Here is a 27,721-nt window from a genome sequence, read left to right as displayed (position 1 = left end):
ATTGGAACAAAAGCTGCAAAATAAATTAAACTGAGTATGAGTCATTCTGTGTTATATCACTTTAGACATTTAATCTGGCAGGGAATCACACACACACACACACACACACACACACACACACACACACACACACACACTCACACTCACACTGCATACACGCACGCACCGTCACACACACAAACGCACACAAACGCACACGCACACAGACTCGCACGCCCAGTTCTCAACAAGGCAACGTTAGAATATACATGTAGCTAAATTACCTCATTGTTTGATCATGAGAAGTACAATAATGTCTTTTTTCCGGTGAATCTATTTTATACACAACACTGTCTCAGCAGCTTTAGATCTGTTTCGCGAGCCATACTTGTGACCTAAAAAAACATTAGCGCCGGCGTGAAGGTAAAGGTCGGCTTAAACAATTCGGTCCTATTTACAGTAAAATACAGATATTTAGCTACTGCTGATTATCATCCTCTTGCGCATTCCAAGAAAAGTAGTCAACTAGATCATTTTTATAAAGAAAAAGACAAAAAAAGGAATTAAAAACATATATTCGAGCGAACACTGCAGCGTATTACAGACTGTCTAAGCATCGTCTGCTGCAGTATCAAATCGATCGCTTCCAATCGCTTCCGATCGTTTATTTGTCCTATAACAAAGTAAAACCTCGGAAATATTCATTGATATTGCAAGTGTTTAGTGGCAACTTTTTAATTCAAACTATAAATCGCACAAAAAAGACGAAATACTTTACTTACCAAAGATTTGTTGACGTGCAGAGTTCTGCTTCAAATGCTCGCGCAAAACGAAGTTGTAGTTGTCTCCCATGGTAAACAAATCACCCAAGCTATGGCTGGCCAGTGAGGGCACATTAAATTCTACCGTTTTTCAACTTGAAAATTCTCCATTATGCAGAGGCGTACATAGGTATAACATGATGCAATTGTTAGATCTACATTCACTTTACCATTTCCATTCGATATCATTTCTGTAACCATTTTTTTTACCCCTTTTGCCCCGTTCCCCAGGTTACAAGGCTCACGTAAGAAATCGACAAACAGTAACACAAACTCAATCACTCCGTCACACACACACACACACACACACACACACACACACACACACACACACACACACACACACAGTAAGCGCCATAGGTGAAACTGTGCAAGAAAGCGAGACCCTGGATCTGCCAAGTAGTCTCGGCCCGCTCACAATAACAATGACCGAGACTTTCAGTAATTCCTTTGCGTGACGTCTAACCCTCTTACGTCATAATGTGACGTCTTCAAATAGTTTCTATCACACACGTCAAACACTTTTGACCGAGACTGACGTAATCCATAGACTCGGAAATGTTAAAGTTTCTATCACACACACACACACACACACACACACACGCACAGACAGACAAAGTTTATCATCGCATAGGCTACACTTACGTGAGCCAAAAACTCCCAGGGCTTTGTCCTGCTTGCGATTTTGCCAAAAGTACTTTGAACACACCCCCGACGTAACTTTCAATGAGCATCATAGTGTTTTTGCCACTTGCCGGTTGAATTCCAACTTCGCTGCATCTCAGGGTTGTTTCTGGTCCCCCAAATGTACACATTCAGACCTATGCCGCCCTGATCGATCACAATTTTGCTTTTTACGTAACTGGCGCAAGATGGCAGACATCTTTGGACCGTAAATGACTCTTTGCGCATGCGCCGCTAATAATTTGATTGGTCGATATTTTTAGGTAAAGCACATGGTCTCAGAAAACAGAAAAGTAAAGATTGGAAGCGTGAGTCACTCTCCCAAAAAATAAAAACTTTGTTTACATATAAAACAAATTCTGTAACTTTTTGCCCCATGGTTCATTCATCATCTGAAATAACTTTTTAGCGAGATCTAACCATAAGATTATTGGAAAAAAGTCAAAATGTAGACGACCACCTTTAAGCATGTACCTCCCAAACTCATTTTTGTTTCCCTCCAGAAACATAAAAAAAACGTTCAGCTTCGCCCCCTGGACCCCCATCTGTAACCCCCCCCCCCCCCCCCCCCCTAGTACTAGTTCCTTGGTCGGTAAGGGAACGGGACCTGGAACGGTTGTGTGGAAAGCGGGTATAAGACTCGACCACTTGGCTTATGGGGGAGACAGCTGGAAGATCTCTGGATATAATTGAAGTGGAGTAGTCTTCCTTTTAGAAAATGTGTACTCTGCCTTGCAGATTACAAATTTGTGCTGTCGGGGATGGGTAAAGGGAGTGGAGGATAAGGGGGTGGGGGGTGGGTAAGCGAGGGGTAAGAGAGACGAAAGAGAAAACTGGACAGGGAAAAGTCACTGCCTGAAGTATTCAATAAAGCCACACACAAAAAAAGAAATTACCACATATGCAGGTTTTCAATTCATATTTTTGCAAAGTATCTGCACAAGCATGTGTGCCTCTGTGAGTATGTTCGTGGCTGCTTTCATGGGGTGCCTGTATCCTCAGGAATTTGAGGATTTCTTTTATCTCTCTTTTTCTGACACCGTTGATTTAACGTCATTTTTACAGGACAGTTTTTTTTTCCTTTCAGTTATAAGTTGTAGTAGTTTGACCTTATTGTTTTAGGACAAGTAGAGCTCGTTCACCAGTAGCAAAGACTCACTCAGTCCGTCAGTGTGCCTGAGTGTGTGTGATGGGGAGGGGGGGGGCTCTCCCGTGACCGGCCACCTGCAATGTACGGACAGGTTTGCACTGGCCCAAGGGTGTCCGTTCATGAGAGGGACTGCTGTAACAGCAAAACTAGTGTGAAACATAAGTAATCAATTTATCCACTTGACTATATTCACAACAGGGACCTATCACTCTTCTTTGCATGTTTTTATGCCTACGGATTTTCAAATACTCTGCAACACATGCAACCCAAATTCAACATGTGCCCGTACAATACCGCTTCTTTTATGAAAACATTGCTTCGGCCATGTTGATTTTAATCAACCAATTTTCTTGTGGCGTTACTGTGAACAAGTCGACCGGCTGTTGTGCGTAGTAACTTAAACTGATTTACTGTCGTAGAGTCTGCAAAAAATATCCTCATTCAAAATTCTTAATCTCCTCGGCTGCATAAGTTGATGTGATCATAAATATTGACGAACATACAAACAAGGAAAAAACTGACAAGACTTGTCATAATCCTGTCATGGGTTTGAAAGTGGGCAGCTAAAACAACTGTTTGTTTGTTTGTTTGTTTGCTTGCTTGTTTATTTATTAGATAAACACACAAACCCAGCATCTCAGAATGTGTCTGCAAAGAGTTGAGCAGTTTTATTGATAGCACGTCCACGTCCCATGTCAAAGTACCTCCAATCGGAACGCCTTGTGCATGCCTTTATCCTCATCTCAAAATAAGAGTCGCTCATTTTGAGTTCTTGACTCGCAGTCCATTAATAAATGTTATCAGAAGCCTATTATACTAGTAGTATTTCATCCACTTGTGATGTTATCCAATTTAATATCCTCATAAAATTCAGGTTCTCTTCCGTACTTTAGCAAAATATGAAATGGAAATCTGGTCAAACAAAAATTAAGTATCAAAAAGAAAACAGGTACCACCCGGTATACACACACACACACACTCACTCACACACACACACACACACACACACACACACACACACACACACACACACACACACCACTTACCGTTTCATATCATAACAACACAAACACCCCCTCATGCAGAATCCTAAATATTTATTTGGTTAGATGCACTCGTTTTGATTTACGAACAGTTAAGACACATGTGGCAACATGTTGTACTTCTGTTTAGTGTTATTATGATCGGAAGCCCCTCCCCATCCCAATGTTTGGCCTGTAAAGTAGCCTACATTGTGTCTACATCTCGAGCAGAAGATATCTTCAACGGTTTACAATAAATCATACACAGCGTATAATATCAGATGGAAATTTAAATTGTGGCCCAAACTCCAAAATGTCCTTCAAGTGTTGGGCGTGGCTCATAGCAAGCTGTCATCAAGTGTTGGGCGTGGCTCATAGCAAGCTGTCATCAAGTGTTGGGCGTGGCTCATAGCAAGCTGTCATCAAGTGTTGGGCGTGGCTCATAGCAAGCTGTCATCAAGTGTTGGGCGTGGCTCATAACAAGCTGTCATCAAGTCGTCAGTCTTGTTACTAAGGGGAAGTTTCTTTACTTTGTGCGTACAAGTTAGTACACAGTGGAAGAGAATAAACTTGGTATGTAATCTTGAGGAGTACAGTAAATGCACCTCGGGTACCGTATCAACTGAACAAATATCACAGCTCTAACCTTCTGCGCGTAATAAATACTAAACAGTTGAGTACCAGCGATTCCACTTGATTCGTTGGATCATCACTAGCAACACATCACGTGGTCTCCAGTCAAGGCCAAGGTCACCACAACAATACGACAAAATGGAATTAAATAAATAAAAGCAGAAACAGGTTGAATTATCACATATTCACAGCAAAGCGCTTCGCAAAAGAGACAATCATGTATAATTCATATATATAAATCTGTAAATCTTATCAAAACCAAAGGCACAGAAGCCAGACTCTGCAACAGTCCAAGTTCGACTGAAATGGACTGAAAGGGGGTGGGGGTCATTATGTGTTTGCCCCTTGTTTATAGCGCTCTATGTAATGTTCCACTTCCACTGTCACCCACTCCTTCAGATCTGGCCTGGCGACCATGACGACACAGAAGACGAAGACAGCCATGATGAACAGACGGACGAGGAACTGTATCGTGCGGCGCAACACCGTCGCTAAGGGGGAGGCGTCAGGATCGTCTGCTCCGAACGCCAGTTTCCGGATGATGCTGCCTCGTCTCATAACTGTCACAACACAATGTCAATGACTTCATGTGACATCGGTATCACCACTGATCAGTCAGAACACATTCCGACACGTCACTGAATAGACATCGATGTCATCTTCAATTGACATCGATATCACCACTGATCAGTCAGAACACAATGACTTCATTTGACATCGACGTCATGACTTCAATTGACATCGATATCACCACTGATCAGTCAGAACACATTATTACCAATTCAGTGCCCCATATGGCTTTTTGACCAATCAGGACGGATTCTAGGTGACCCTCTAAATGTTATAACGTTCAGGCAGGGACCCTTTTTGTTTATCACGCTAAAAATTAACAAGACAAAGTAAAAGTGTAATTCAACAATATCAGCGTGATTTATTCTAAAGAATGACACTTCAAATGCTGTCAGGTAATACTCTCTCTTTATCTAAAAAATACCGAAAAGCGAGTTTTGTCGGTGGGTGCGTAACGGAACAGCAAGGCACCGCCCATCGTCAAAGTTCGGAAAAATCAAGTGAAATTGCGCCACTCGCTTTACATCAAATGTATCTTTACGTCATTTCCCATCCGTCTGGAGTCGGTTCTAAATCTGTCGCTCTCTGTTCAACGAGAAAAAGCGAAGAAACCGAAATGCATGTTCAACATGGTTTATCTTGTGAGATTGTTGTGTCAAAGGCATTTGACCTGTGAATATTCATCACGTCAGGTGTCTTACTCTGATTGGCTGACTCAGGTCCCGAGAATTCTTTGACTGACAGGCATAATCAGGTAGAAGCGCTCAAGTTCCCATTGCGGCTGTTCTGTCTAATTCGCGGGGTTGCTTCGAAATTTCTTTTGGTCGAATTAAACGGTAATGAAACCGTTATTTCTAATATGCTGACTGTTAGCAAATGATAACAGACATGTCTCACAAACGATATCAGCATTCGCCTAAAAGGCTCATGCTTGATATCTTTTTTCTCGACATGTCTTGTTATCATTTGCTAACAGTCAGCATATTAGAAATAACTCATAATGACTTCATTTGACATCGATGTCACCACTGATCAGTCAGAACACATTCACGTCAATAGACATCGATGTCATCATCAGTCAGAACACAATGACTTCATTCTTTTTTCTTTCATACACACGTTTCAAACAATAACAACATTAAGACATTGATGTCACTATCAGTAACCGGGCACACATGACCACATTTGACAAAAGGATGTCAGCCAACAGAGTCGTAAACGTCACAATACAATGAAGTCAGTCAACATCGTCCTCCCTGATTGCTATATATCGCTTTGACACCAGTAGTCATCGTCACAACACGATGATGTGATTAAAAACGCACCATCGTCACAACGTCAATTAATGTCAACGCCAACTTAACAACCCAATGACGTCAGTCAGCACCGGCCCCCTCGTCACAACACAATGATCTTCTTCTTCTGCGTTCGTGGGCTGAAACTCCCACGTACACTCGTGTTTTTTGCACGAGTGGAATTTTACGTGTATGACCGTTTTTTACCCCGCCATTTAGGCAGCCATACGCCGTTTTCGGAGGAAGCATGCTGGGTATTTTCGTGTTTCTATAACCCACCGAACTCTGACATGGATTACAGGTTCTTTTTCGTGCGCACTTGGTCTTGTGCTTGCGTGTACACACGGGGGTGTTCGGACACCGAGGAGAGTCTGCACACAAAGTTGACTCTGAGAAATAAATCTCTCGCCGAACGTGGGGACGAACTCACGCTGACAGCGGCCAACTGGATACAAATCCAGCGCGCTACCGACTGAGCTACATCCCCGCCCGACAACACAATGATGTCACTCGACATCTTTGTCATCGTCAGCGGTTAAGTAACCGGTCAATCGCAGGGCCGGACCAAGGTCGTTTGAGGGGGGGGGGGGGGGGGGGGTTCAACTGAAGGCAGGGGTCCAGGGGCCACTGAGGCCCCGGTGGGGTGCAGGGGCAACGCCCCGCTGGGGTGTCTGGGGGGCAAAGCCTCCCAGAAGCCGAGAAAATTTTGCATTAGTGAGGTCATTTTTATATTTAGTCAAGTTTTGACTAAATATTTTAACATCGAGGGGGAATCGAAACGAGGGTCGTGGTGTATGTGCGTGTGTGCGTGTGTGCGTGTGTGTGTGTGTCTGTGTGTGTGTGTAGAGCGATTCAGACTAAACTACTGGACCGATCTTTATGAAATTTGACATGAGAGTTCCTGGGTATGAAATCCCCGAACGTTTTTTTCAGTTTTTTGATAAATGTCTTTGATGACGTCATATCCGGCTTTTCGTGAAAGTTGAGGCGGCACTGTCACGCCCTCATTTTTCAACCAAATTGGTTGATATTTTGGTCAAGTAATCTTCGACGAAGCCGGACTTCAGTATTGCATTTCAGCTTGGTGGCTTAAACATTAATTAATGACTTTGGTCATTAAAAATCTGAAAATTGTAAAAAAAAAATAAAAATTTATAAAACGATCCAAATTTACGTTTATCTTATTCTCCATCATTTGCTGATTCCAAAAACATATAAATATGTTATATTCGGATTAAAAACAAGCTCTGAAAATTAAATATATAAATATTATTATCAAAATTAAATTGTCCAAATCAATTTAAAAACACTTTCATCTTATTCCTTGTCGGTTCCTGATTCCAAAAACATATAGATATGATATGTTTGGATTAAAAACACGCTCAGAAAGTTAAAACAAAGAGAGGTACAGAAAAGCGTGCTATCCTTCTTAGCGCAACGAATACCCCGCTCTTCTTGTCAATTCCACTGGCACTGCCTTTGCCACGGGCGGTGGAGTGACGATGCTACGAGTATACGGTCTTGCTGCGTTGCGTTAGCTCTTCTTGTCAATTTCACTGCCTTTGCCATGAGCGGTGGACTGACGATGCTACGAGTATACGGTCTTGCTGAAAAATGGCATTGCGTTCAGTTTCATTCTGTGAGTTCGACAGCTACTTGACTAAATATTGTATTTTCGCCGTACGCGACTTGTTTGGTCTTTCCTTGCAACTGGGAATCAAAATTACACATTTTCATAATTTGAAATAGTTTTAGAAGACCAAATAAACTAAGGGAGTTGGGGGAAGAGCTTAAAAAGTCCACATATTCTTTTTATATTTAGTCAAGTTTTGACTAAATATTTTAACGTAGAGGGGGGAATCGAGACGAGGGTCGTGGTGTGTGTGTGTGTGTGTGTGTGTGTGTGTGTGTGTGTGTGTGTGTGTCTGTCTGTGTGTGTGTGTAGAGCGATTCAGACTAAACTACTGGACCGATCTTTATGAAATTTGACATGAGCGTTCCTGGGTATGAAATCCCCATATGTTTTTTTCATTTTGTTGATAAATTTCTTTGATGACGTCATATCCGGCTTTTCGTGAAAGTTGAGGCGGCACTGTCACGCCCTCATTTTTCAACCAAATTGGTTGAAATTTTGGTCAAGTAATCTTCGACGAAGCCCGGACTTCGGTATTGCATTTCAGCTTGGTGGCTTAAAAATTAATTAATGACTTTGGTTATTAAAAATCTGAAAATTGTAAAAAAAATATTTTTTTTATAAAACGATCCAAATTTACGTTCATCTTATTCTCCATCATTTGCTGATTCCAAAAACATATAAATATGTTATATTTGGATTAAAAACAAGCTTTGAAAATTAAATATATAAAAATTATTATCAAAATTTTTTTTCCAAATCAATTTAAAAACACTTTCATCTTATTCCTTGTCGGTTCCTGATTCCAAAAACATATAGATATGATATGTTTGGATTAAAAACACGCTCAGAAAGTTAAAACGAAGAGAGGTACAGACAAGTCGCGTAAGGCGAAAATACAATATTTAGTCAAATAGCTGTCGAACTCACAGAATGAAACTGAACGCAACGCAACGCAGCAAGACCGTATACTCGTAGCATCGTCACTCCACCGCCCGTGGCAAAGGCAGTGCACGTGGAATTGACAAGAAGAGCGGGGTATTCGTTGCGCCGAGAAGGATAGCACGCTTTTCTGTACCTCTCTTTGTTTTAACTTTCTGAGCGTGTTTTTAATCCAAACATATCATATCTATATATTTTTGGAATCAGGAACCGACAAGGAATAAGATGAAAGTGTTTTTAAATTGATTTCGAAAAAAAAAATTTGATAATAATTTTTATATATTTAATTTTCAGAGCTTGTTTTTAATCCAAATATAACATATTTATATGTTTTTGGAATCAGCAAATGATGGAGAATAAGATAAACGTAAATTTGGATCGTTTTATAAATTTTTATTTTTTTTTACAATTTTCAGATTTTTAATGACCAAAGTCATTAATTAATTTTTAAGCCACCAAGCTGAAATGCAATACCGAACCCCGGGCTTCGTTGAAGAGTACTTGACCAAAATTTCAACCAATTTGGTTGAAAAATGAGGGCGTGACAGTGCCGCCTCAACTTTCACGAAAAGCCGGATATGACGTCATGAAAGACATTTATCAAAAAAATGAAAAAAACGTTCGGGGATTTCATACCCAGGAACTCTCATGTCAAATTTCATAAAGATCGGTCCAGTAGTTTAGTCTGAATCGCTCTACACACACACACACACACACACGCACGCACACACATACGCACATACACCACGACCCTCGTTTCGATTCCCCCTCGATGTTAAAATATTTAGTCAAAACTTGACTAAATATAAAAAGCGTGCTATCCTTCTCAGCGCAACGAATACCCCGCTCTTCTTGTCAATTCCACTGGCACTGCCTTTGCCACGGGCGGTGGAGTGACGATGCTACGAGTATACGGTCTTGCTGCGTTGCGTTGCGTTCAGTTTCATTCTGTGAGTTCGACAGCTACTTGACTAAATGTTGTATTTTCGCCTTACGCGACTTGTTTCTTTCTCTGAGAGGTACATCGGATGGCCAGGGGGGGGGGGGGGGGGGGGGGTTCCGGAACCCAGGAACCCCCCCCCCCCCCCCCAGATCCGGCCCTGAATCGAAAGACGGGATAATGACGTTATTAATGTCATGGAGAAAAACAAGAAGCACGAGTGCAAAAACGATTGTCCTATTCGTGGCTGTAAACGTTTCAAAGGGCACCTTTTAGATTTTCTTGCGGTGACGCAGGTGGGACATATTCTTTGTCCATATACAAAGTCTAATCTCCTATGTGAACTAAGTTTTCGTATCCTCCATGTCACAACATAATATCCGGGAAACTTCTGTTTACTCAAATATTTCACCCACACAGAACCCTGCTGTGTCCTTAAGCAATAGACAAACGCAAAGCAAAGAAAGTTTGTTTATTCAAATCGTCACAATCTATAAAAAAAAATAAAAATAAAACAAGTCGCGTAAGGCGAAAATACCATATTTAGTCAAGTAGCTGTCGAACTCACAGAATGAAACTGAACGCAATGCCATTTTTCAGCAAGACCGTATACTCGTAGCATCGTCAGCCCACCGCTCATGGCAAAGGCAGTGAAATTGACAAGAAGAGCGGGGTAGTAGTTGCGCTAAGAAGGATAGCACGCTTTTCTGTACCTCTCTTTGTTTTAACTTTCTGAGCGTGTTTTTAATCCAAAAATATCATATCTATATGTTTTTGGAATCAGGAACCGAAAAGGAATAAGATGAAAGTGTTTTTACATTGATTTGGAAAAAAAATTTGATAATAATTTTTATATATTTAATTTTCAGAGCTTGTTTTTAATCCGAATATAACATATTTATATGTTTTTGGAATCAGCAAATGATGGAGAATAAGATAAACGTAAATTTGGATCGTTTTATAAATTTTTATTTTTTTTTTACAATTTTCCGATTTTTAATGACCAAAGTCATTAATTAATTTTTAAGCCACCAAGCTGAAATGCAATACCGAACCCCGGGCTTCGTCGAAGAGTACTTGACCAAACTTTCAACCAATTTGGTTGAAAAATGAGGGCGTGACAGTGCCGCCTCAACTTTCACGAAAAGCCGGATATGACGTCATCAAAGACATTTATCAAAAAACTGAAAAAAACGTTCGGGGATTTCATACCCAGGAACTCTCATGTCAAATTTCATAAAGATCGGTCCAGTAGTTTAGTCTGAATCGCTCTACACACACACACACACACACACACACGCACGCACACACATACGCACATACACCACGACCCTCGTTTCGATTCCCCCTCGATGTTAAAATATTTAGTCAAAACTTGACTAAATGTAAAAAAAGATAAAAAAAATTAAAAAAGAAAAAGAAGAAAAAAAGACTAATTAAATTTTTTTAAATCTGCATATTATGGACGCCCCCGAGCAAAAGCACTGGTCAAATAGACCCCTGCTAATCCGGTTTGGAGAAACTGCTCAACATTCACTGAGTTGAGAACTGAAAACTCTCAGCAGCATTATCGGGGGAAACAAGTTTGCATTTTGTGTTTTGTATACTGTACAGACGAAGCACAGTCAGTAAAAGTTAAAGAGTTGAAAAGACAGGAAAGGTGTGGCAAATGAAGAAGGGGGGGGGGGGGGGGGGGTGTGGATGCTATAGATGTTAAATAATTCTGCACACACAGCCTCCCGTAAACCATCCGTTTCTGGTCACAGACACTATCCGGCTTTTACACACAGTACACACACCCTTTCGTTTAAACACTCACCGCTTGAGAACATCGTAGGTGCCCTCCGTATAGAGCGAGCATGTTTCAAAGAATTTATTTTTGCGTGTATCACTTTTACAATCTAAATCAGGGGCGGAGCAGTTAAGCCCGAGGGGGGGGGGGGGGGGGGGGGGTTACAACCTGGGGTCCAGGGGTCGGTGGAGGTGGGGTACCGTGGCAAAGCCCCCCTGAAGCTGAAGAATGTTAGCGATCTTATAAACAATTTGTGGCTTATCCTTGATTTTAAACATGATCAACTCATTATTTCTTTTAAAGTTAATTTAGTATTAAATAATGGCAATGTATCTTCCACGATATCTGCTCCCGACATCATATAGTATGGTTAGAAGAAAGACATGTCGCATAGGAGTGGCAGTTAAAACTGTACAAAAATGATACTGATTAAACAATAAACACTTCCCCCGGCTTTACAGACAGAAACAACAACATTCACAAACTTTTAAAAAAAAATTGTTTTACAGCCGAGGGAGGGGGGGGGGGGGGGTCCGGAACCCCTGTAACCACCCCCCTAATCCGCCCCTGTAAATAATAGATTGACAGCTTGTCACACAAACATTCTTAAATCATAAAAGATTTCTTTTTTCATCAAGACAAGATCAGTACAACTCGAGGTTTTGAAAGTTTGACAAAAAGGGAGCCCGGAAGGAAGTGACGCAATGATCGTGGTTCACCAAGCAGACGAAGTTTCTGCATATTGCTTGCGTCTTTGAAGCTAACCGCCGCCAATAAGGATAAGTTCGTGTGACTCGCAGTCGTTTGTTGCATTTTAGATTCAGATGTACACAATTACGTGCTTTTGCAGATACAGCAAACTGACGACAAAATTGTGAAAAACTGAAAGGAAAGTATGTGCCACGGGTCCACGAAATCTGGTGAGTGGTTACGCAAGCTAAATAGCCATTCAAACGAACTGTGTCATTCAATGCTGTTAAATGTTATTGTAAGTGTGTTCCTTAAGGTTAGAACTGCTTTTTTTTTCGCGAGAAGACTGATTTAAAATCGTTCTGTAAACCATTTTAGGCAGACTGGGCCTTTAACTCTGAGCTATAGAGTGACACAATTCGGGTTTCTTAAGCCGCCGAATCAGTCGCATGACCCGGATCTGCATTTTCTTCCTGTTATACGGCTTTAAACCTTGTTTGCCCTTTTTATCTCAGTATTAGTAGTTGGTTGCATTCTGTGTGAAGGCTTCTATGATGACCGTGTATACTAGTATAAAAAAATGTATAAAAAAAAACACGTTTGCACTGATTTACCTGAACCGAGTTGTAAACTTCATCACGGTTATATGCAATTCGTAAAAACTGTATTAGCCATAATGGCGTGATATGTTACTATTATTCTCATTTGCCGAAAACGTAATGATTTAATAATGTGCAAGATAGTGGATGTATAGGAACTAAATCGAGCAAAGTCACAGCCAGTCAGAACATCCTATTAGGTCCAAGGTGTGACGCATTAGAAGGCCTGCCGTGTTTACGCTATGAACAAAAGTTGGACCAGTGCCTGGACTCGGCGAGAGAATGGAATGAAGAAATGTCGTTACTTGGAAGACTGCACCGTGAAGGGCCGACGAATAGAATGGAGCGAAGGGTACGGGTATGCATGAAAGATAAAATAATGATCAGCTCAAGTTTCTGTCAGCCCTATTCAGTACTCTAGATTTACTGTACTTTAGTGACAACAGGCTGAGTGTTAGTCCGCCCAAGACGGATGTGAATGACAAAGCTGTTTCGCTGAAATCCGGCAACCCAGTTACTTGCCATTGCAACAGCTTACAACCGCTGTGCAGTAATGCGTTGTATCGGCATTCCCCATTTCTTTTACGCGTCGTCAGCATGGGTCGTTGGGTGCATGCGCTGACACAAAGACAGACAGGGACACACACACAAACAGGTGACATTACTTTGTGTCAATGTATCGTATATAGGACTAGGAGTGTAACTTGACGAGTGCTTCCTTGTATGAATGATACCCACACCAGGACCTTGGCACGTGCCTGTTATAAATGCTATTTAGCGAATGGACGATCTCCGGAAATAACTCTGTCGGGTTTGTTTTGGTAATGAAAGAGTGAATACTCTCGCTTTTACTGCGGATAGAGGCACATTTTCCCCCGTCACATAATAGGCCAGTCCGTGGCTAGCCGGCGAGGCGGCATGTGTCTGAAACACGGGGACAAAAAGCACGTGTGGGTAGTTTGCCTTGATAAAAGCACGTGTGGGTAGTTTGCTTTGATAAAAGCACGTGTGGGTAGTTTGCCTTGATAAAAGCAAGCGTATTCACTCTTTCACAATCTATTAGACGGGCGCAGTGGCGTGGTGGTAAGACGTCGGCCTCCTAATCGGGAGGTCGTGAGTTCGAATCCCGGTCGCTGCTGCCTGGTGGGTTAAGAGTGGAGATTTTTTCGATCTCCCAGGTCAACTTACACTCTTCAAAAAAAAGTTAAGGATCGGTTGAAAAAAAGGATCTAATAAAAAAAAATTTGCCCAAAAATTAAACATCGACATAATAATTAAAAGATTAATGTGTTTGAATTACCAAATGAACAATGAGTCTTGACCTAGAATTTTGTTTGGCAGGCAGAGTTATTTCCCTTTGTGGGACTTCTCAAAAGCTTCTGCATTTTGGAAGAAAAAGGGTGTTTTTTATAGCCCCATGAAATTTGCGGAACGCATCTTCTTCTTCTCGATCGCTCAGACAGGGACTCCGGAACTTCTGATGAAGTCTGCAGTACAGCGAAGACTCTGCAGGGTGCCGAAGATCTTCTCCTGAACTGGTGTGTCAGCAGACCATGTTTCTGCTCGTAGTTTCTGGTGGATTGGACAGTGTTGGAGGAGGTGTTCCACTGTCATGTCTGTGATGCCACAGTGGCATACAGGCGTGTCCCCAATGTGGAATTTTGAGAACATGTGATGCCTGAGTCTGCAGTGGCCGGTTCTCAGGCGCACAATGATGACCTGGTCTTTTCTGGAGAGTTGATAGTAACTGTCTCTAGGGTTGTATTGAGGGTGTTGTTGCAGCCACCTTTTCCGTTGCTTCTCTTTTACAATGGTTTTTGCCTCACCAAATGTAACTTGCTGGTTCTCTTGTGGTAGCTTCCCTCCTTCTTTCGCCAGCCTGTCAGCTTCCTCATTCCCTTGTATGTTGCAGTGTGATGGTATCCATTGGATAACTGTTTTCTCTGTGGATTGCTGCAATGTAGTGAGGGCAGTTGCAAGAACTTGCGGAACGCATGCCAGGGCAAAAGGTTGTGATGCACGTGCTACAACAGGGTCCTGGCTATGAACATCGCTCACCAGCTTGTGTTTAAAGGTTGACACGCTGACACAATTATGCACAGTAGCAACATGCCCCCACGAAGAAAACTGAGCGATTTGGATAGAGGAAGGGCAATAGGATGGCTACAAGACGGTGTTGCTGCCAGGCAAGTGGCCCAGAGGCTTGCAGTGGCTCCCTCTGTCATCATCAGACTAAAACAGAGATTCAAAGCAACTGGAAGAGTGCAGGAGCGACAACGTTCTGGTCGGCACAGAGTCACCACACAAAGAGAGGATCGCTTCATTCAGAGGCAGGCCATGCAACAAAGATTGGCTACAGCAAACAACATTAGGCAACGCCTACACGCTACCACCAACACTGTTGTTAGTGGTCAGACGATCCGAAACCGCTTACACAACTTTGGCTTGCGTGCAAGGCGTCCAGTCCGAGGAACAACCCTGACTGCTAATCACCGAGCAGCTCGCCGAGCCTGGTGCACTCAACATGTGAGGTGGCAAAGTCAGCTGTGGGCTCAGGTGTTGTTTACAGATGAGTCCCGCTTTTGCTTGGAACCTGCTGATGGTCGCATCCGAGTGTGGAGGCATCGCAGAGAGCGCTTCGCAGAAGGCGCTGTTCTGGAACGACAGCGTTTTGGCGGAGGCTCTGTGATGGTCTGGGGAGGGATCAGCACACGTCTAAGGACACCTCTGTACCATGTAGTGGGCAACTTGACCGGTGTCCGCTACCAGAATGAGGTCCTGCAACCCCTGGTCGTTCCAGCCCTCCAAGCGATCGGCCCTCGTGCGATTCTTCAGGATGACAACGCACCTCCCCATCGCTCTGCAGCTGTAAACACCTTCATCCAGCAGGCCAGGGTCAACAGGATGCTGTGGCCAGCCAACAGCCCGGACCTGAACCCCATAGAGCACATGTGGGACGAGCTTTGTCGTCGGGTACAGCAAATTCACCCTCCTCCTGCCAATCTGGGTCAACTGCTGCAATGGCTCCAGCAGGAGTGGAATGGAGTTCCCAGAGCATTCATATGCAACCAGTGATCCACTCCATTCGCCAACGATGTGTTGAATGCCTGGCACACAACGGAGGGCACACGCGTTATTGACACTGATTCACATTGTTGTGAATTCCATTTTGGAGGGTTGTCACGTTTGACACACTCTAGCTAAATTGTCGCTGCCGCGTTCGATCTTTGCTTTGTTTGTCATTACTCCTTGGTTGTTCAATTATATAATTTTTTTTAAACATGAAAGAATTAGCTCTTGTCTGCATTGTGTGGCGTGCTTGTAAAAAAGTGATCCTTAACTTTTTTTGAAGAGTGAGTGACTTAACCCGCTAGTACACACAAGCACAAGTGCGCACGGAAAAGATCCTGTAATCCATGTCAGAGTTTGGTGGGTTATGGAAACACGAAAATACCCAGCATGCCTACTCAACGAAAGCGGAGTGTGCTGACAATACTCTCAGAGTATAGTGTGGGGAACCCAAATGGGCAAACGAGCTCACACGTAACCAGAACATTCTGGAACGCTAAAGAAGAAGAAGAACAACCTATTGAAACCCGACAGAGTAATATCCGTAGTTCGTCTATTCGCTCGGTGATGCCCAGACGGGCCTTACATCGTTTCTGCACGGAGGGCGCCTTGGCTGTGCGCGCCTGGAGTTGGTCCCAGTTGAGGTCCTTGAAGAATGCGTGCTGGCGGATCAGGGACGCAGCGTACTCCCCGCTACCCAACCGATCCTCCGCCTTCTTCTTCAAAAACTGGAATACAAAGTCCACGGTGTGCGTGTGTGTGTGTGTTTGTGTGGTTGTGTGTGTGTGTGCGAGTGCAGTGCGTGTCAGCTGTGTTTTCTTCGGCGTGCGAGTGTTAATAGTCTATGTGTCAGAGTGATATCTGTGTGTTTGACTGTGACTTGTTACGTGTGAGTGGTACATGCCGCACGTCACGAGTGTTACAAAGACTGACGTGTGAGTGTTATTTGTCTGACGTGTGAGTGTTATTTGTCTGACGTGTGAGTGTTACATGTCTGACGTCAGTGTGAGTGTTTCATGTCTGACATGCGAGTGTTACATGCCGCACGCCACGAGTGTTACAAAGACTGACGTGTGAGTGTTTCATGTCTGACGTGTGAGTGTTATTTGTCTGACGTGTGAGTGTTACAAAGACTGACGTGTGAGTGTTACATGTCTGACGTCAGTGTGAGTGTTTCATGTCTGACGTGTGAGTGTTATTTGTCTCACGTGTGAGTGTTATTTGTCTGACGTGTGAGTGTTACAAAGACTGACGTGTGAGTGTTACATGTCTGACGTCAGTGTGTTTCATGTCTGACGTGTGAGTGTTACATGTCTGACGTGTGAGTGTTACAAAGACTGACGTGTGAGTGTTACATGTCTGACGTCAGTGTGAGTGTTACAAAGACTGACGTGTGAGTGTTACAAAGACTGACGTGTGAGTGTTACATGTCTGACGTGTGAGTGTTACAAAGACTGACGTGTGAATGTTACATGTCTGACGTCAGTGTGAGTGTTTCATGTCTGACGTGTGAGTGTTTCATGTCTGACGTGTGAGTGTTACAAAGACTGACGTGTGAGTGTTCCATGTCTGACGTCAGTGTGAGTGTTTCATGTCTGACGTGTGAGTGTTTCATGTCTGACGTGTGAGTGTTACATGTCTGACGTGTGAGTGTTATAGAGACTGACGTGTGAGTGTTACATGTCTGACGTGTGAGTGTTTCATGTCTGACGTGTGAGTGTTACATGTCTGACGTGTGAGTGTTTCATGTCTGACGTGTGAGTGTTACATGTCTGACCTGTGAGTGTTTCATGTCTGACGTGTGAGTGTTACATGTCTGACGTGTGAGTGTTTCATGTCTGACGTGTGAGTGTTACATGTCTGACGTGTGAGTGCTTCATGTCTGACGTGTGCGTGTTACATGTCTGACTAGCGAGTGTTACATGTCTGACTCGCGAGTGTTACATGTCCGACTAGCGAGTGTTACATGTCTGACTAGCGAGTGTTACGTGCCTGACGTGTTTGTTACGTGTCTGACTAGCGAGTGTTACATGTCTGACATGCGAGTGTTACACGCCTGACTAGCGAGTGTTACATGTCTGACGTGTTTGTTACATGTCTGACGTGCGAATGTTACATGTCCGATGTGTCACTGTTACTTGTCTGATGATGTCCTCTGCAGGGCCAGGCGGTAGGAGTGTCATGTTTGGTTCCTCGTTCTTTATCAGATCCTCTATGGCCTCACGGGACTCCGCATCAAATGGATACTGCCACACAGGAACATAGCAATGGATACTGCCACACAGAAACATAGCAATGGATACTGCCACACAGGAACATCGCAATGGATATTGCCACACAGGAACATAGCAATGGATACTGCCACACGGGAACAGTGGATACTGCCACACAGGAACATAGCAATGAATACTGCCACACAGGAACATAGCAATGGATATTGCCACACAGGAACATGGCAATGGATACTGCCATACAGGAACATAGCAATGAATACTGCCATACAGGAACATAGCAATGGATACTGCCATACAGGAACATAGCAATAGATACTGGCAGACAGAAACATAGCAATGAATACTGTCACACAGGAACATAGCAATGAGGTCAGTACAACAGTCATGTTTACTTGATACTACAGTCATGGTAACTAGGAAGGGGAATGTTGCCTAATATGGACCACTTTTTGTTTCTTGCTGATAACTAGCTTGTTTTCTTGCGAAGAAGTTTGATTATAAGTTTGGTAGTCCTTCTCTCCTGAGTTAACCGTCAGGCCAACTTATAGCGAATAACCTTTGATAGACAAGCAGCAAAAAATAAATACAGAAACATTCACAAATGGTTCATATTAGGAGCATGGGCGCCTAATATGGACCAGTGAAGAGGCCTTCACGAATCACTGTGAGAAGCCCCCTATACTTCAAAATAACATGATACAACTTAGTGTGCAAGTTATACTTATTCAAATATGCTTTCGATTTATTTGTTTCTGTTTGATGAGAACGTTTATTGAAGCACAACAAGAAACTAAAGAAAATAAATAAAATTATCAATTTCCACGAAAAGAAGATTATTTGTTGGACAGTTTAGATGTGTTTCTACAACCGTTTTGACATTTGCAAGTTATCCGGAAAGGGTAAATACAGCGAATGAACGTGTTTTGAGCGCTCTACCACCGTTAGTTTGTCAAAACAGGAGGTGGTCCATATATATAAGGAAATGGTCCATATTAGGCAACCTTCCCCTACAACAGTCATGTTTACTAGACACAACAGTCATATTTACTAGAAGCAACAGTCATGTTTACTAGAAGCAAGTCATGTTTACGAGAAGCAACAGTCATGTTTACTAGAAGCAACAGTCATGTTTACTAGAAGCAACAGTCATGTTTAATAGACACAACAGTCATGTTTACTAGAAGCAACAGTCATGTTTACTAGAAGCAACATCCACATTTACAAAACATCCGTACGCACACACGCACATACACTCAGCAAGCACAGACAGCCAGACAGACAGGCGGCAGGCAGGCAGACAGACAGGCGGCAGGCAGACAGGCAGACAGGCAGACAGGCAGACAGACAGACAGACAGGCGGCAGACAGACAGACAGACAGACAGGCGGCAGGCAGACAGACAGACAGACAGGCAGACAGACAGACAGACAGGCGGCAGACAGACAGACAGACAGACAGGCGGCAGGCAGGCAGACAGACAGTCGCTATAAAGGTAGTAACACTGATCGAGGTTACAATTAGCTAATGCAACACGACCGTCCCAGGTGGTGACATCAATATAATAACGTGAAGACGACATGACAACGTTCCCATGGTGATAAACGGGAGCTGATCAACACAGTTTACAACAGCGGCAGCTTGCGAGAAGCATGACAGCCGGGTGCGCGATGGTGATTAAAGGTCCGCTCCGTCTCGTGAAAACTGTTCGCCTCTCTGTGTCCGATCTGGTCAGGCTTTACACGGGATATGACCATCCCCTCCACTTGGTCAGGCTTTACACGGGATATGACCATCCCCTCCACTTGGGCAGGCTTTACACGGGATATGACCATCCCCTCCACTTGGGCAGGCTTTACACGGGATATGACCATCCCCTCCACTTGGTCAGGCTTTTACACGGGATATGACCATCCCCTCCACTTGGTTAGGCTTTACACGGGATATGACCATCCCCTCCACTTGGTTAGGCTTTACACGGGATATGACCATCCCCTCCACTTGGTCAGGCTTTACACGGGATATGACCATCCCCTCCACTTGGTCAGGCTTTACACGGGATATGACCATCCCCTCCACTTGGTCAGGCTTTACACGGGATATGACCATCCCCTCCACTTGGTCAGGCTTTACACGGGATATGACCATCCCCTCCACTTGGTCAGGCTTTACACGGGAGATGACCATCCCCTCCACTTGGTCAGGCTTTACACGGGATATGACCATCCCCTCCACTCGGTCAGGCTTTACACGGGATATGACCATCCCCTCCACTTGGTTAGGCTTTACACGGGATATGACCATCCCCTCCACTTGGTCAGGCTTTACACGGGATATGACCATCCCCTCCACTTGGTCAGGCTTTACACGGGATATGACCATCCCCTCCACTTGGTCAGGCTTTACACGGGATATGACCATCCCCTCCACTTGGTCAGGCTTTACACGGGATATGACCATCCCCTCCACTTGGTCAGGCTTTACACGGGATATGACCATCCCCTCCACTTGGTCAGGCTTTACACGGGAGATGACCATCCCCTCCACTTGGTCAGGCTTTACACGGGATATGACCATCCCCTCCACTCGGTCAGGCTTTACACGGGATATGACCATCCCCTCCACTTGGTCAGGCTTTACACGGGATATGACCATCCCCTCCACTTGGTCAGGCTTTACACGGGAGATGACCATCCCCTCCACTTGGTCAGGCTTTACACGGGATATGACCATCCCCTCCACTTGGTCAGGCTTTACACGGGATATGACCATCCCCTCCACTTGGGCAGGCTTTACACGGGATATGACCATCCCCTCCACTTGGTCAGGATTTTACACGGGATATGACCATCCCCTCCACTTGGTCAGGCTTTACACGGGATATGACCATCCCCTCCACTTGGGCAGGCTTTACACGGGATATGACCATCCCCTCCACTTGGTCAGGCTTTACACGGGATATGACCATCCCCTCCACTTGGTCAGGCTTTTACACGGGATATGACCATCCCCTCCACTTGGGCAGGCTTTACACGGGATATGACCATCCCCTCCACTTGGGCAGGCTTTACACGGGATATGACCATCCCCTCCACTTGGTCAGGCTTTAACACGGGATATGACCATCCCCTCCACTTGGTCAGGCTATACACGGGATATGACCATCCCCTCCACTTGGTCAGGCTTTACACGGGATATGACCATCCCCTCCACTTGGTCAGGCTTTACACGGGATATGACCATCCCCTCCACTCGGTCAGGCTTTACACGGGATATGACCATCCCCTCCACTTGGTTAGGCTTTACACGGGATATGACCATCCCCTCCACTTGGTCAGGCTTTACACGGGATATCACCATCCCCTCCACTTGGTCAGGCTTTACACGGGATATGACCATCCCCTCCACTTGGTCAGGCTTTACACGGGATATGACCATCCCCTCCACTTGGTCAGGCTTTACACGGGATATGACCATCCCCTCCACTTGGTCAGGCTTTAACACGGGATATGACCATCCCCTCCATTTGGTCAGGCTTTACACGGGATATGACCATCCCCTCCACTTGGTCAGGCTTTAACACGGGATATGACCATCCCCTCCACTTGGTCAGGCTTTACACGGGATATGACCATCCCCTCCACTTGGTCAGGCTTTAACACGGGATATGACCATCCCCTCCACTTGGTCAGGCTTTACACGGGATATGACCATCCCCTCCACTTGGTTAGGCTTTACACGGGATATGACCATCCCCTCCACTTGGTTAGGCTTTACACGGGATATGACCATCCCCTCCACTTGGTCAGGCTTTAACACGGGATATGACCATCCCCTCCACTTGGTCAGGCTTTACACGGGATATGACCATCCCCTCCACTTGGTCAGGCTTTACACGGGATATGACCATCCCCTCCACTTGGTCAGGCTTTACACGGGATATGACCATCCCCTCCACTTGGTCAGGCTTTACACGGGATATGACCATCCCCTCCACTTGGTCAGGCTTTACACGGGATATGACCATCCCCTCCACTTGGTCAGGCTTTACACGGGATATGACCATCCCCTCCACTTGGTCAGGCTTTACACGGGATATGACCATCCCCTCCACTTGGTCAGGCTTTACACGGGATATGACCATCCCCTCCACTTGGTCAGGCTTTACACGGGATATGACCATCCCCTCCACTTGGTCAGGCTTTACACGGGATATGACCATCCCCTCCACTTGGTCAGGCTTTTACACGGGATATCACCATCCCCTCCACTTGGTCAGGCTTTAACACGGGATATGACCATCCCCTCCACTTGGTCAGGCTTTACACGGGATATGACCATCCCCTCCACTTGGTCAGGCTTTACACGGGATATGACCATCCCCTCCACTTGGTCAGGCTTTACACGGGATATGACCATCCCCTCCACTTGGGCAGGCTTTACACGGGATATGACCATCCCCTCCACTTGGTCAGGCTTTACACGGGATATGACCATCCCCTCCACTTGGTCACATACCCAACATCAACACCTTCACTGCTTGCTGTGGTCAGTCGGAATATTTGGATGCCGGAATTAATTAACGGAATTAATTCTTAAAAAAAAAAAAAAACCAACACTGTACACAGAGAGCATCGAGGCTGTTCATTATATTTAGTCAAGTTTTGACTAAATATTTTAACGTAGAGGGGGGAATCGAGACGAGGGTCGTGGTGTATGTGTGTGTGTCTGTCTGTCTGTCTGTCTGTCTGTGTGTGTGTGTAGAGCGATTCAGACCAAACTACTGGACCGATCTTTATGAAATTTTACATGAGAGTTCCTGGGATTGATATCCCCGAACGTTTTTTTCATTTTTTTGATAAATGTCTTTGATGACGTCATATCCGGCTTTTCGTGAAAGTTGAGGCGGCACTGTCACGCTCTCATTTTTCAACCAAATTGGTTGAAATTTTGGTCAAGTAATCTTCGACGAAGCCCGGACTTCGGTATTGCATTTCAGCTTGGTGGCTTAAAAATTAATTAATGACTTTGGTCATTAAAAATCGGAAAATTGTACAAAAAAATAAAAATTTATAAAACGATCCAAATTTACGTTCATCTTATTCTCCATCATTTTCTGATTCCAAAAACATATAAATATGTTGTATTTGGATTAAAAACAAGCTCTGAAAATTAAATATATAAAAATTATTATCAAAATTAAATTGTCGAAATCAATTTAAAAACACTTTCATCTTATTCCTTTTCGGTTCCTGATTCCAAAAACATATAGATATGATATGTTTGGATTAAAAAAACGCACAGACAGTTAAAACAAAGAGAGGTACAGAAAAGCGTGCTATCCTTCTTAGCGCAACTACTACCCCGCTCTTCTTGTCAATTTCACTGCCTTTGCCATGAGCGGTGGACTGACGATGCTACGAGTATACGGTCTTGCTGAAAAATGGCATTGCGTTCAGTTTCATTCTGTGAGTTCGACAGCTACTTGACTAAATGTTGTATTTTCGCCTTACGCGACTTGTTTTTATATTTAGTCAAGTTTTGACTAAATATTTTAACATCGAGGGGGAATCGAAACGAGGGTATGGTGTATGTGTGTCTGTGTGTGTGTGTGTGTAGAGCGATTCAGACTAAACTACTGGACCGATCTTTATGAAATTTGACATGAGAGTTCCTGGGTATGAAATCCCCGAACGTTTTTTTCATTTTTTTGATAAATGTCTTTGATGACGTCATATCCGGCTTTTCGTGAAAGTTGAGGCGGCACTGTCACGCCCTCATTTTTCAACCAAATTGGTTGAAATTTTGGTCAAGTAATCTTCGACGAAGCCCGGGGTTCGGTATTGCATTTCAGCTTGGTGGCTTAAAAATTAATTAATGACTTTGGTCATTAAAAATCGGAAAATTGTACAAAAAAATAAAAATTTATAAAACGATCCAAATTTACGTTTATCTTATTCTCCATCATTTGCTGATTCCAAAAACATATAAATATGTTATATTCGGATTAAAAACAAGCTCTGAAAATTAAATATATAAAAATTATTATCAACATTTTTTTTTCGAAATCGTTTTAAAAACACTTTCATCTTATTCCTTGTCGGTTCCTGATTCCAAAAACATATAGATATGATATGTTTGGATTAAAAACACGCTCAGAAAGTTAAAACGAAGAGAGGTACAGAAAAGCGTGCTATGCAGCATAGCGTAACCACTACCCCGCTCTTCTTGTCAATTTCACTGCCTATGCCGTGAGCGGTGGACCACGAGTATACGGTCTTGCTGCGTTGCATTGCGTTCAGTTTCATTCTGTGAGTTCGACAGCTACTTGACTAAATATTGTATTTTCGCCTTACGCGACTTGTTATATTTAGTCAAGTTTTGACTAAATATTTTAACATCGAGGGGGAATCGAAACGAGGGTCGTGGTGTATGGGCGTGTGTCTGTGTGTGTCTGTGTGTGTGTGTGTGTAGAGCGATTCAGACTAAACTACTGGACCGATCTTTATGAAATTTGACATGAGAGTTCCTGGGTATGAAATCCCCGAACGTTTTTTTCATTTTTTTGATAAATGTCTTTGATGACGTCATATCCGGCTTTTCGTGAAAGTTGAGGCGGCACTGTCACGCCCTCATTTTTCAACCAAATTGGTTGAAATTTTGGTCAAGTACTCTTCGACAAAGCCCGGGGTTTGGTATTGCATTTCAGCTTGGTGGCTTAAAAATTAATTAATGACTTTGGTCATTAAAAATCTGAAAATTGTAAAAAAAAATAAACATTTATAAAACGATCCAAATTTACGTTTATCTTATTCTCCATCATTTGCTGATTCCAAAAACATATAAATATGTTATATTCGGATTAACAACAAGCTCTGAAAATTAAATATATAAAAATTATTATCAACATTTTTTTTTCGAAATCAATTTAAAAACACTTTCATCTTATTCCTTGTCGGTTCCTGATTCCAAAAATATATAGATATGATATGTTTGGATTAAAAACACGCTCAGAAAGTTAAAACGAAGAGAGGTACAGAAAAGCGTGCTATGCAGCATAGCGTAACCACTACCCCGCTCTTCTTGTCAATTTCACTGCCTATGCCGTGAGCGGTGGACCACGAGTATACGGTCTTGCTGCGTTGCATTGCGTTCAGTTTCATTCTTTGAGTTCGACAGCTACTTGACTAAATATTGTATTTTCGCCTTACGCGACTTGTTGTATTTGACCAAGTGGAGGGATGGTCTTATCCCATGTAAAATCAGATCTGAGACTGTGACGCGAACATCATGTTTTGACGAGTCGGAGTGGGCCTTGGACTGAATGACAATACACTCGCTTTCACGTCGCTTAAAGGCACAGTAAGCCTCCCGTAAACCATCACAGATACTGTCAGGCTTTTACACACAGTACAAACACCCTTTCATTTAAACACTCACCACTTGAGAACATCCTAGGTGCCCCCCGTAAAGAGCGAGCAATTTTCAAATAATTTATTTTTGCGTGGTTTATCTTACCCCTGAGTCATCGTGAACCCGTGTGATCCAGTTTCCCTTTTTCACAATGTAGTCGTTAGTTAGTAATTTGAATGCGACTCGCTGTGAGCTTATCTGCAATAGCACGTTATTAGGTACCTCTGACTATGCACGAAACAAACGGCTGTGGTTCACAAGAACTCTAGTGATGGCTTTTGACTGTTCAGAGGAACTGGCGATAGGCATAAACCGTCGTCTGCTACGAGAACCACGACCTTGTGTGACCCTGCTTCTGGGCTTTTCTTTTTCAAACTTTCAAAACTTCGAATTGTACTGATCTTGTCTTGATGAAAAAAGAATTCTTTTATGATTTAAGAATGTTTGTGTAACAAGCTGTCAATTTATTATTTAGATTTTAAAAGTTAGGTCTAGCGCCAAAACGCACCACGGTCCGATTGTCTACTGAGACAATCCGCAAAATTAATTCTTTAAAAATTGCTCGCTCTTTACGTAGGGCACCTAGGATGTTCCCGTTTGGTGAGCGTTCAAATGGAAGGGTGTTTGTACTGTGTGTAAAAGCCTGACAGTATCTGTGATGGTTTACGGGAGGCGTACTGTGCCTTTAATCATGTACGCAAAGATATACAAGTCGCGTAAGGCGAAAATACAATATTTAGTCAAGTAGCTGTCGAACTCACAGAATGAAACTGAACGCAATGCCATTTTTCAGCAAGACCGTATACTCGTAGCATCGTCAGTCCACCGCTCATGGCAAAGGCAGTGAAATTGACAAGAAGAGCGGGGTAGTAGTTGCGCTAAGAAGGATAGCACGCTTTTCTGTACCTCTCTTTGTTTTAACTTTCTGAGCGTGTTTTTAATCCAAACATATCATATCTATATGTTTTTGGAATGAGGAACCGACAAGGAATAAGATGGAAGTGTTTTTAAATTGATTTGGACAATTTAATTTTGATAATAATTTTTATATATTTAATTTTCAGACCTTGTTTTTAATCCAAATATAACATATTTATATGTTTTTGGAATCAGCAAATGATGGAGAATAAGATAAACGTAAATTTGGATCGTTTTATAAATTGTTATTTTTTTTTTTATATTTAGTCAAGTTTTGACTAAATATTTTAACATCGAGGGGGAATCGAAACGAGGGTCGTGGTGTATGTGCGTGTGTCTGTGTGTGTGTCTGTGTGTGTGTGTAGAGCGATTCAGACTAAACTACTGGACCGATCTTTATGAAATTTGACATGAGAGTTCCTGGGTATGAAATCCCCGAACGTTTTTTTCATTTTTTTGATAAATGTCTTTGATGACGTCATATCCGGCTTTTCGTGAAAGTTGAGGCGGCACTGTCACGCCCTCATTTTTCAACCAAATTGGTTGAAATTTTGGTCAAGTACTCTTCGACGAAGCCCGGGGTTCGGTATTGCATTTCAGCTTGGTGGCTTAAAAATTAATTAATGACTTTGGTCATTAAAAATCTGAAAATTGTAAAAAAAAATAAAAATTTATAAAACGATCCAAATTTACGTTTATCTTATTTTCCATCATTTGCTGATTCCAAAAACATATAAATATGTTATATTCGGATTAAAAACAAGCTCTGAAAATTAAATATATAAAAATTATTATCAAATTTTTTTTTCGAAATCAATTTAAAAACACTTTCATCTTAATCCTTGTCGGTTCCTGATTCCAAAAATATATAGATATGATATGTTTGGATTAAAAACACGCTCAGAAAGTTAAAACGAACAGAGGTACAGAAAAGCGTGCTATGCAGCATAGCGTAACCACTACCCCGCTCTTCTTGTCAATTTCACTGCCAATGCTGTGAGCGGTGGACCACGAGTATACGGTCTCGCTGCGTTGCATTGCGTTCAGTTTCATTCTGTGAGTTCGACAGCTACTTGACTAAATATTGTATTTTCGCCTTACGCGACTTGTTACAATTTTCAGATTTTTAATGACTAAAGTCATTAATTAATTTTTAAGCCACCAAGCTGAAATGCAATACCGAAGTCCGGGCTTCGTCGAAGATTACTTGACCAAAATGTCAACCAATTTGGTTGAAAAATGAGGGCGTGACAGTGCCGCCTCAACTTTCACGAAAAGCCGGATATGACGTCATCAAAGACATTTATCAAAAAAATGAAAAAAACGTTCGGGGATTTCATA

General features: G+C 43.0%; 1 protein-coding gene across 2 annotated transcripts in view; it reads right to left on the bottom strand.

The window, feature by feature from the left end:
- Positions 1-3,716: 3,716 nt before the first annotated feature.
- The window catches only part of LOC138967671 (ribosomal protein S6 kinase beta-like), a 47,805-nt gene continuing 23,800 nt past the window's right edge, over positions 3,717-27,721 (bottom strand). For both annotated transcript variants that reach the window (XM_070340312.1, XM_070340313.1), the window contains exons 9-11: positions 17,958-18,065; positions 16,406-16,547; positions 3,717-4,849 (exon numbers count right to left, since the gene is read on the bottom strand). In XM_070340312.1, coding sequence (XP_070196413.1) covers positions 4,620-4,849; positions 16,406-16,547; positions 17,958-18,065 — 480 coding nt within the window. In that variant the 3' untranslated portion in view covers positions 3,717-4,619. The remainder of the gene's footprint in view (positions 4,850-16,405; positions 16,548-17,957; positions 18,066-27,721) is intronic.

The sequence above is a fragment of the Littorina saxatilis genome, linkage group LG5 (genome assembly GCF_037325665.1).
Source record: "Littorina saxatilis isolate snail1 linkage group LG5, US_GU_Lsax_2.0, whole genome shotgun sequence".
NCBI classification, from domain to species: Eukaryota; Metazoa; Mollusca; class Gastropoda; order Littorinimorpha; family Littorinidae; genus Littorina; species Littorina saxatilis.
This window is presented reverse-complemented; position numbering and strand designations above follow the sequence as displayed.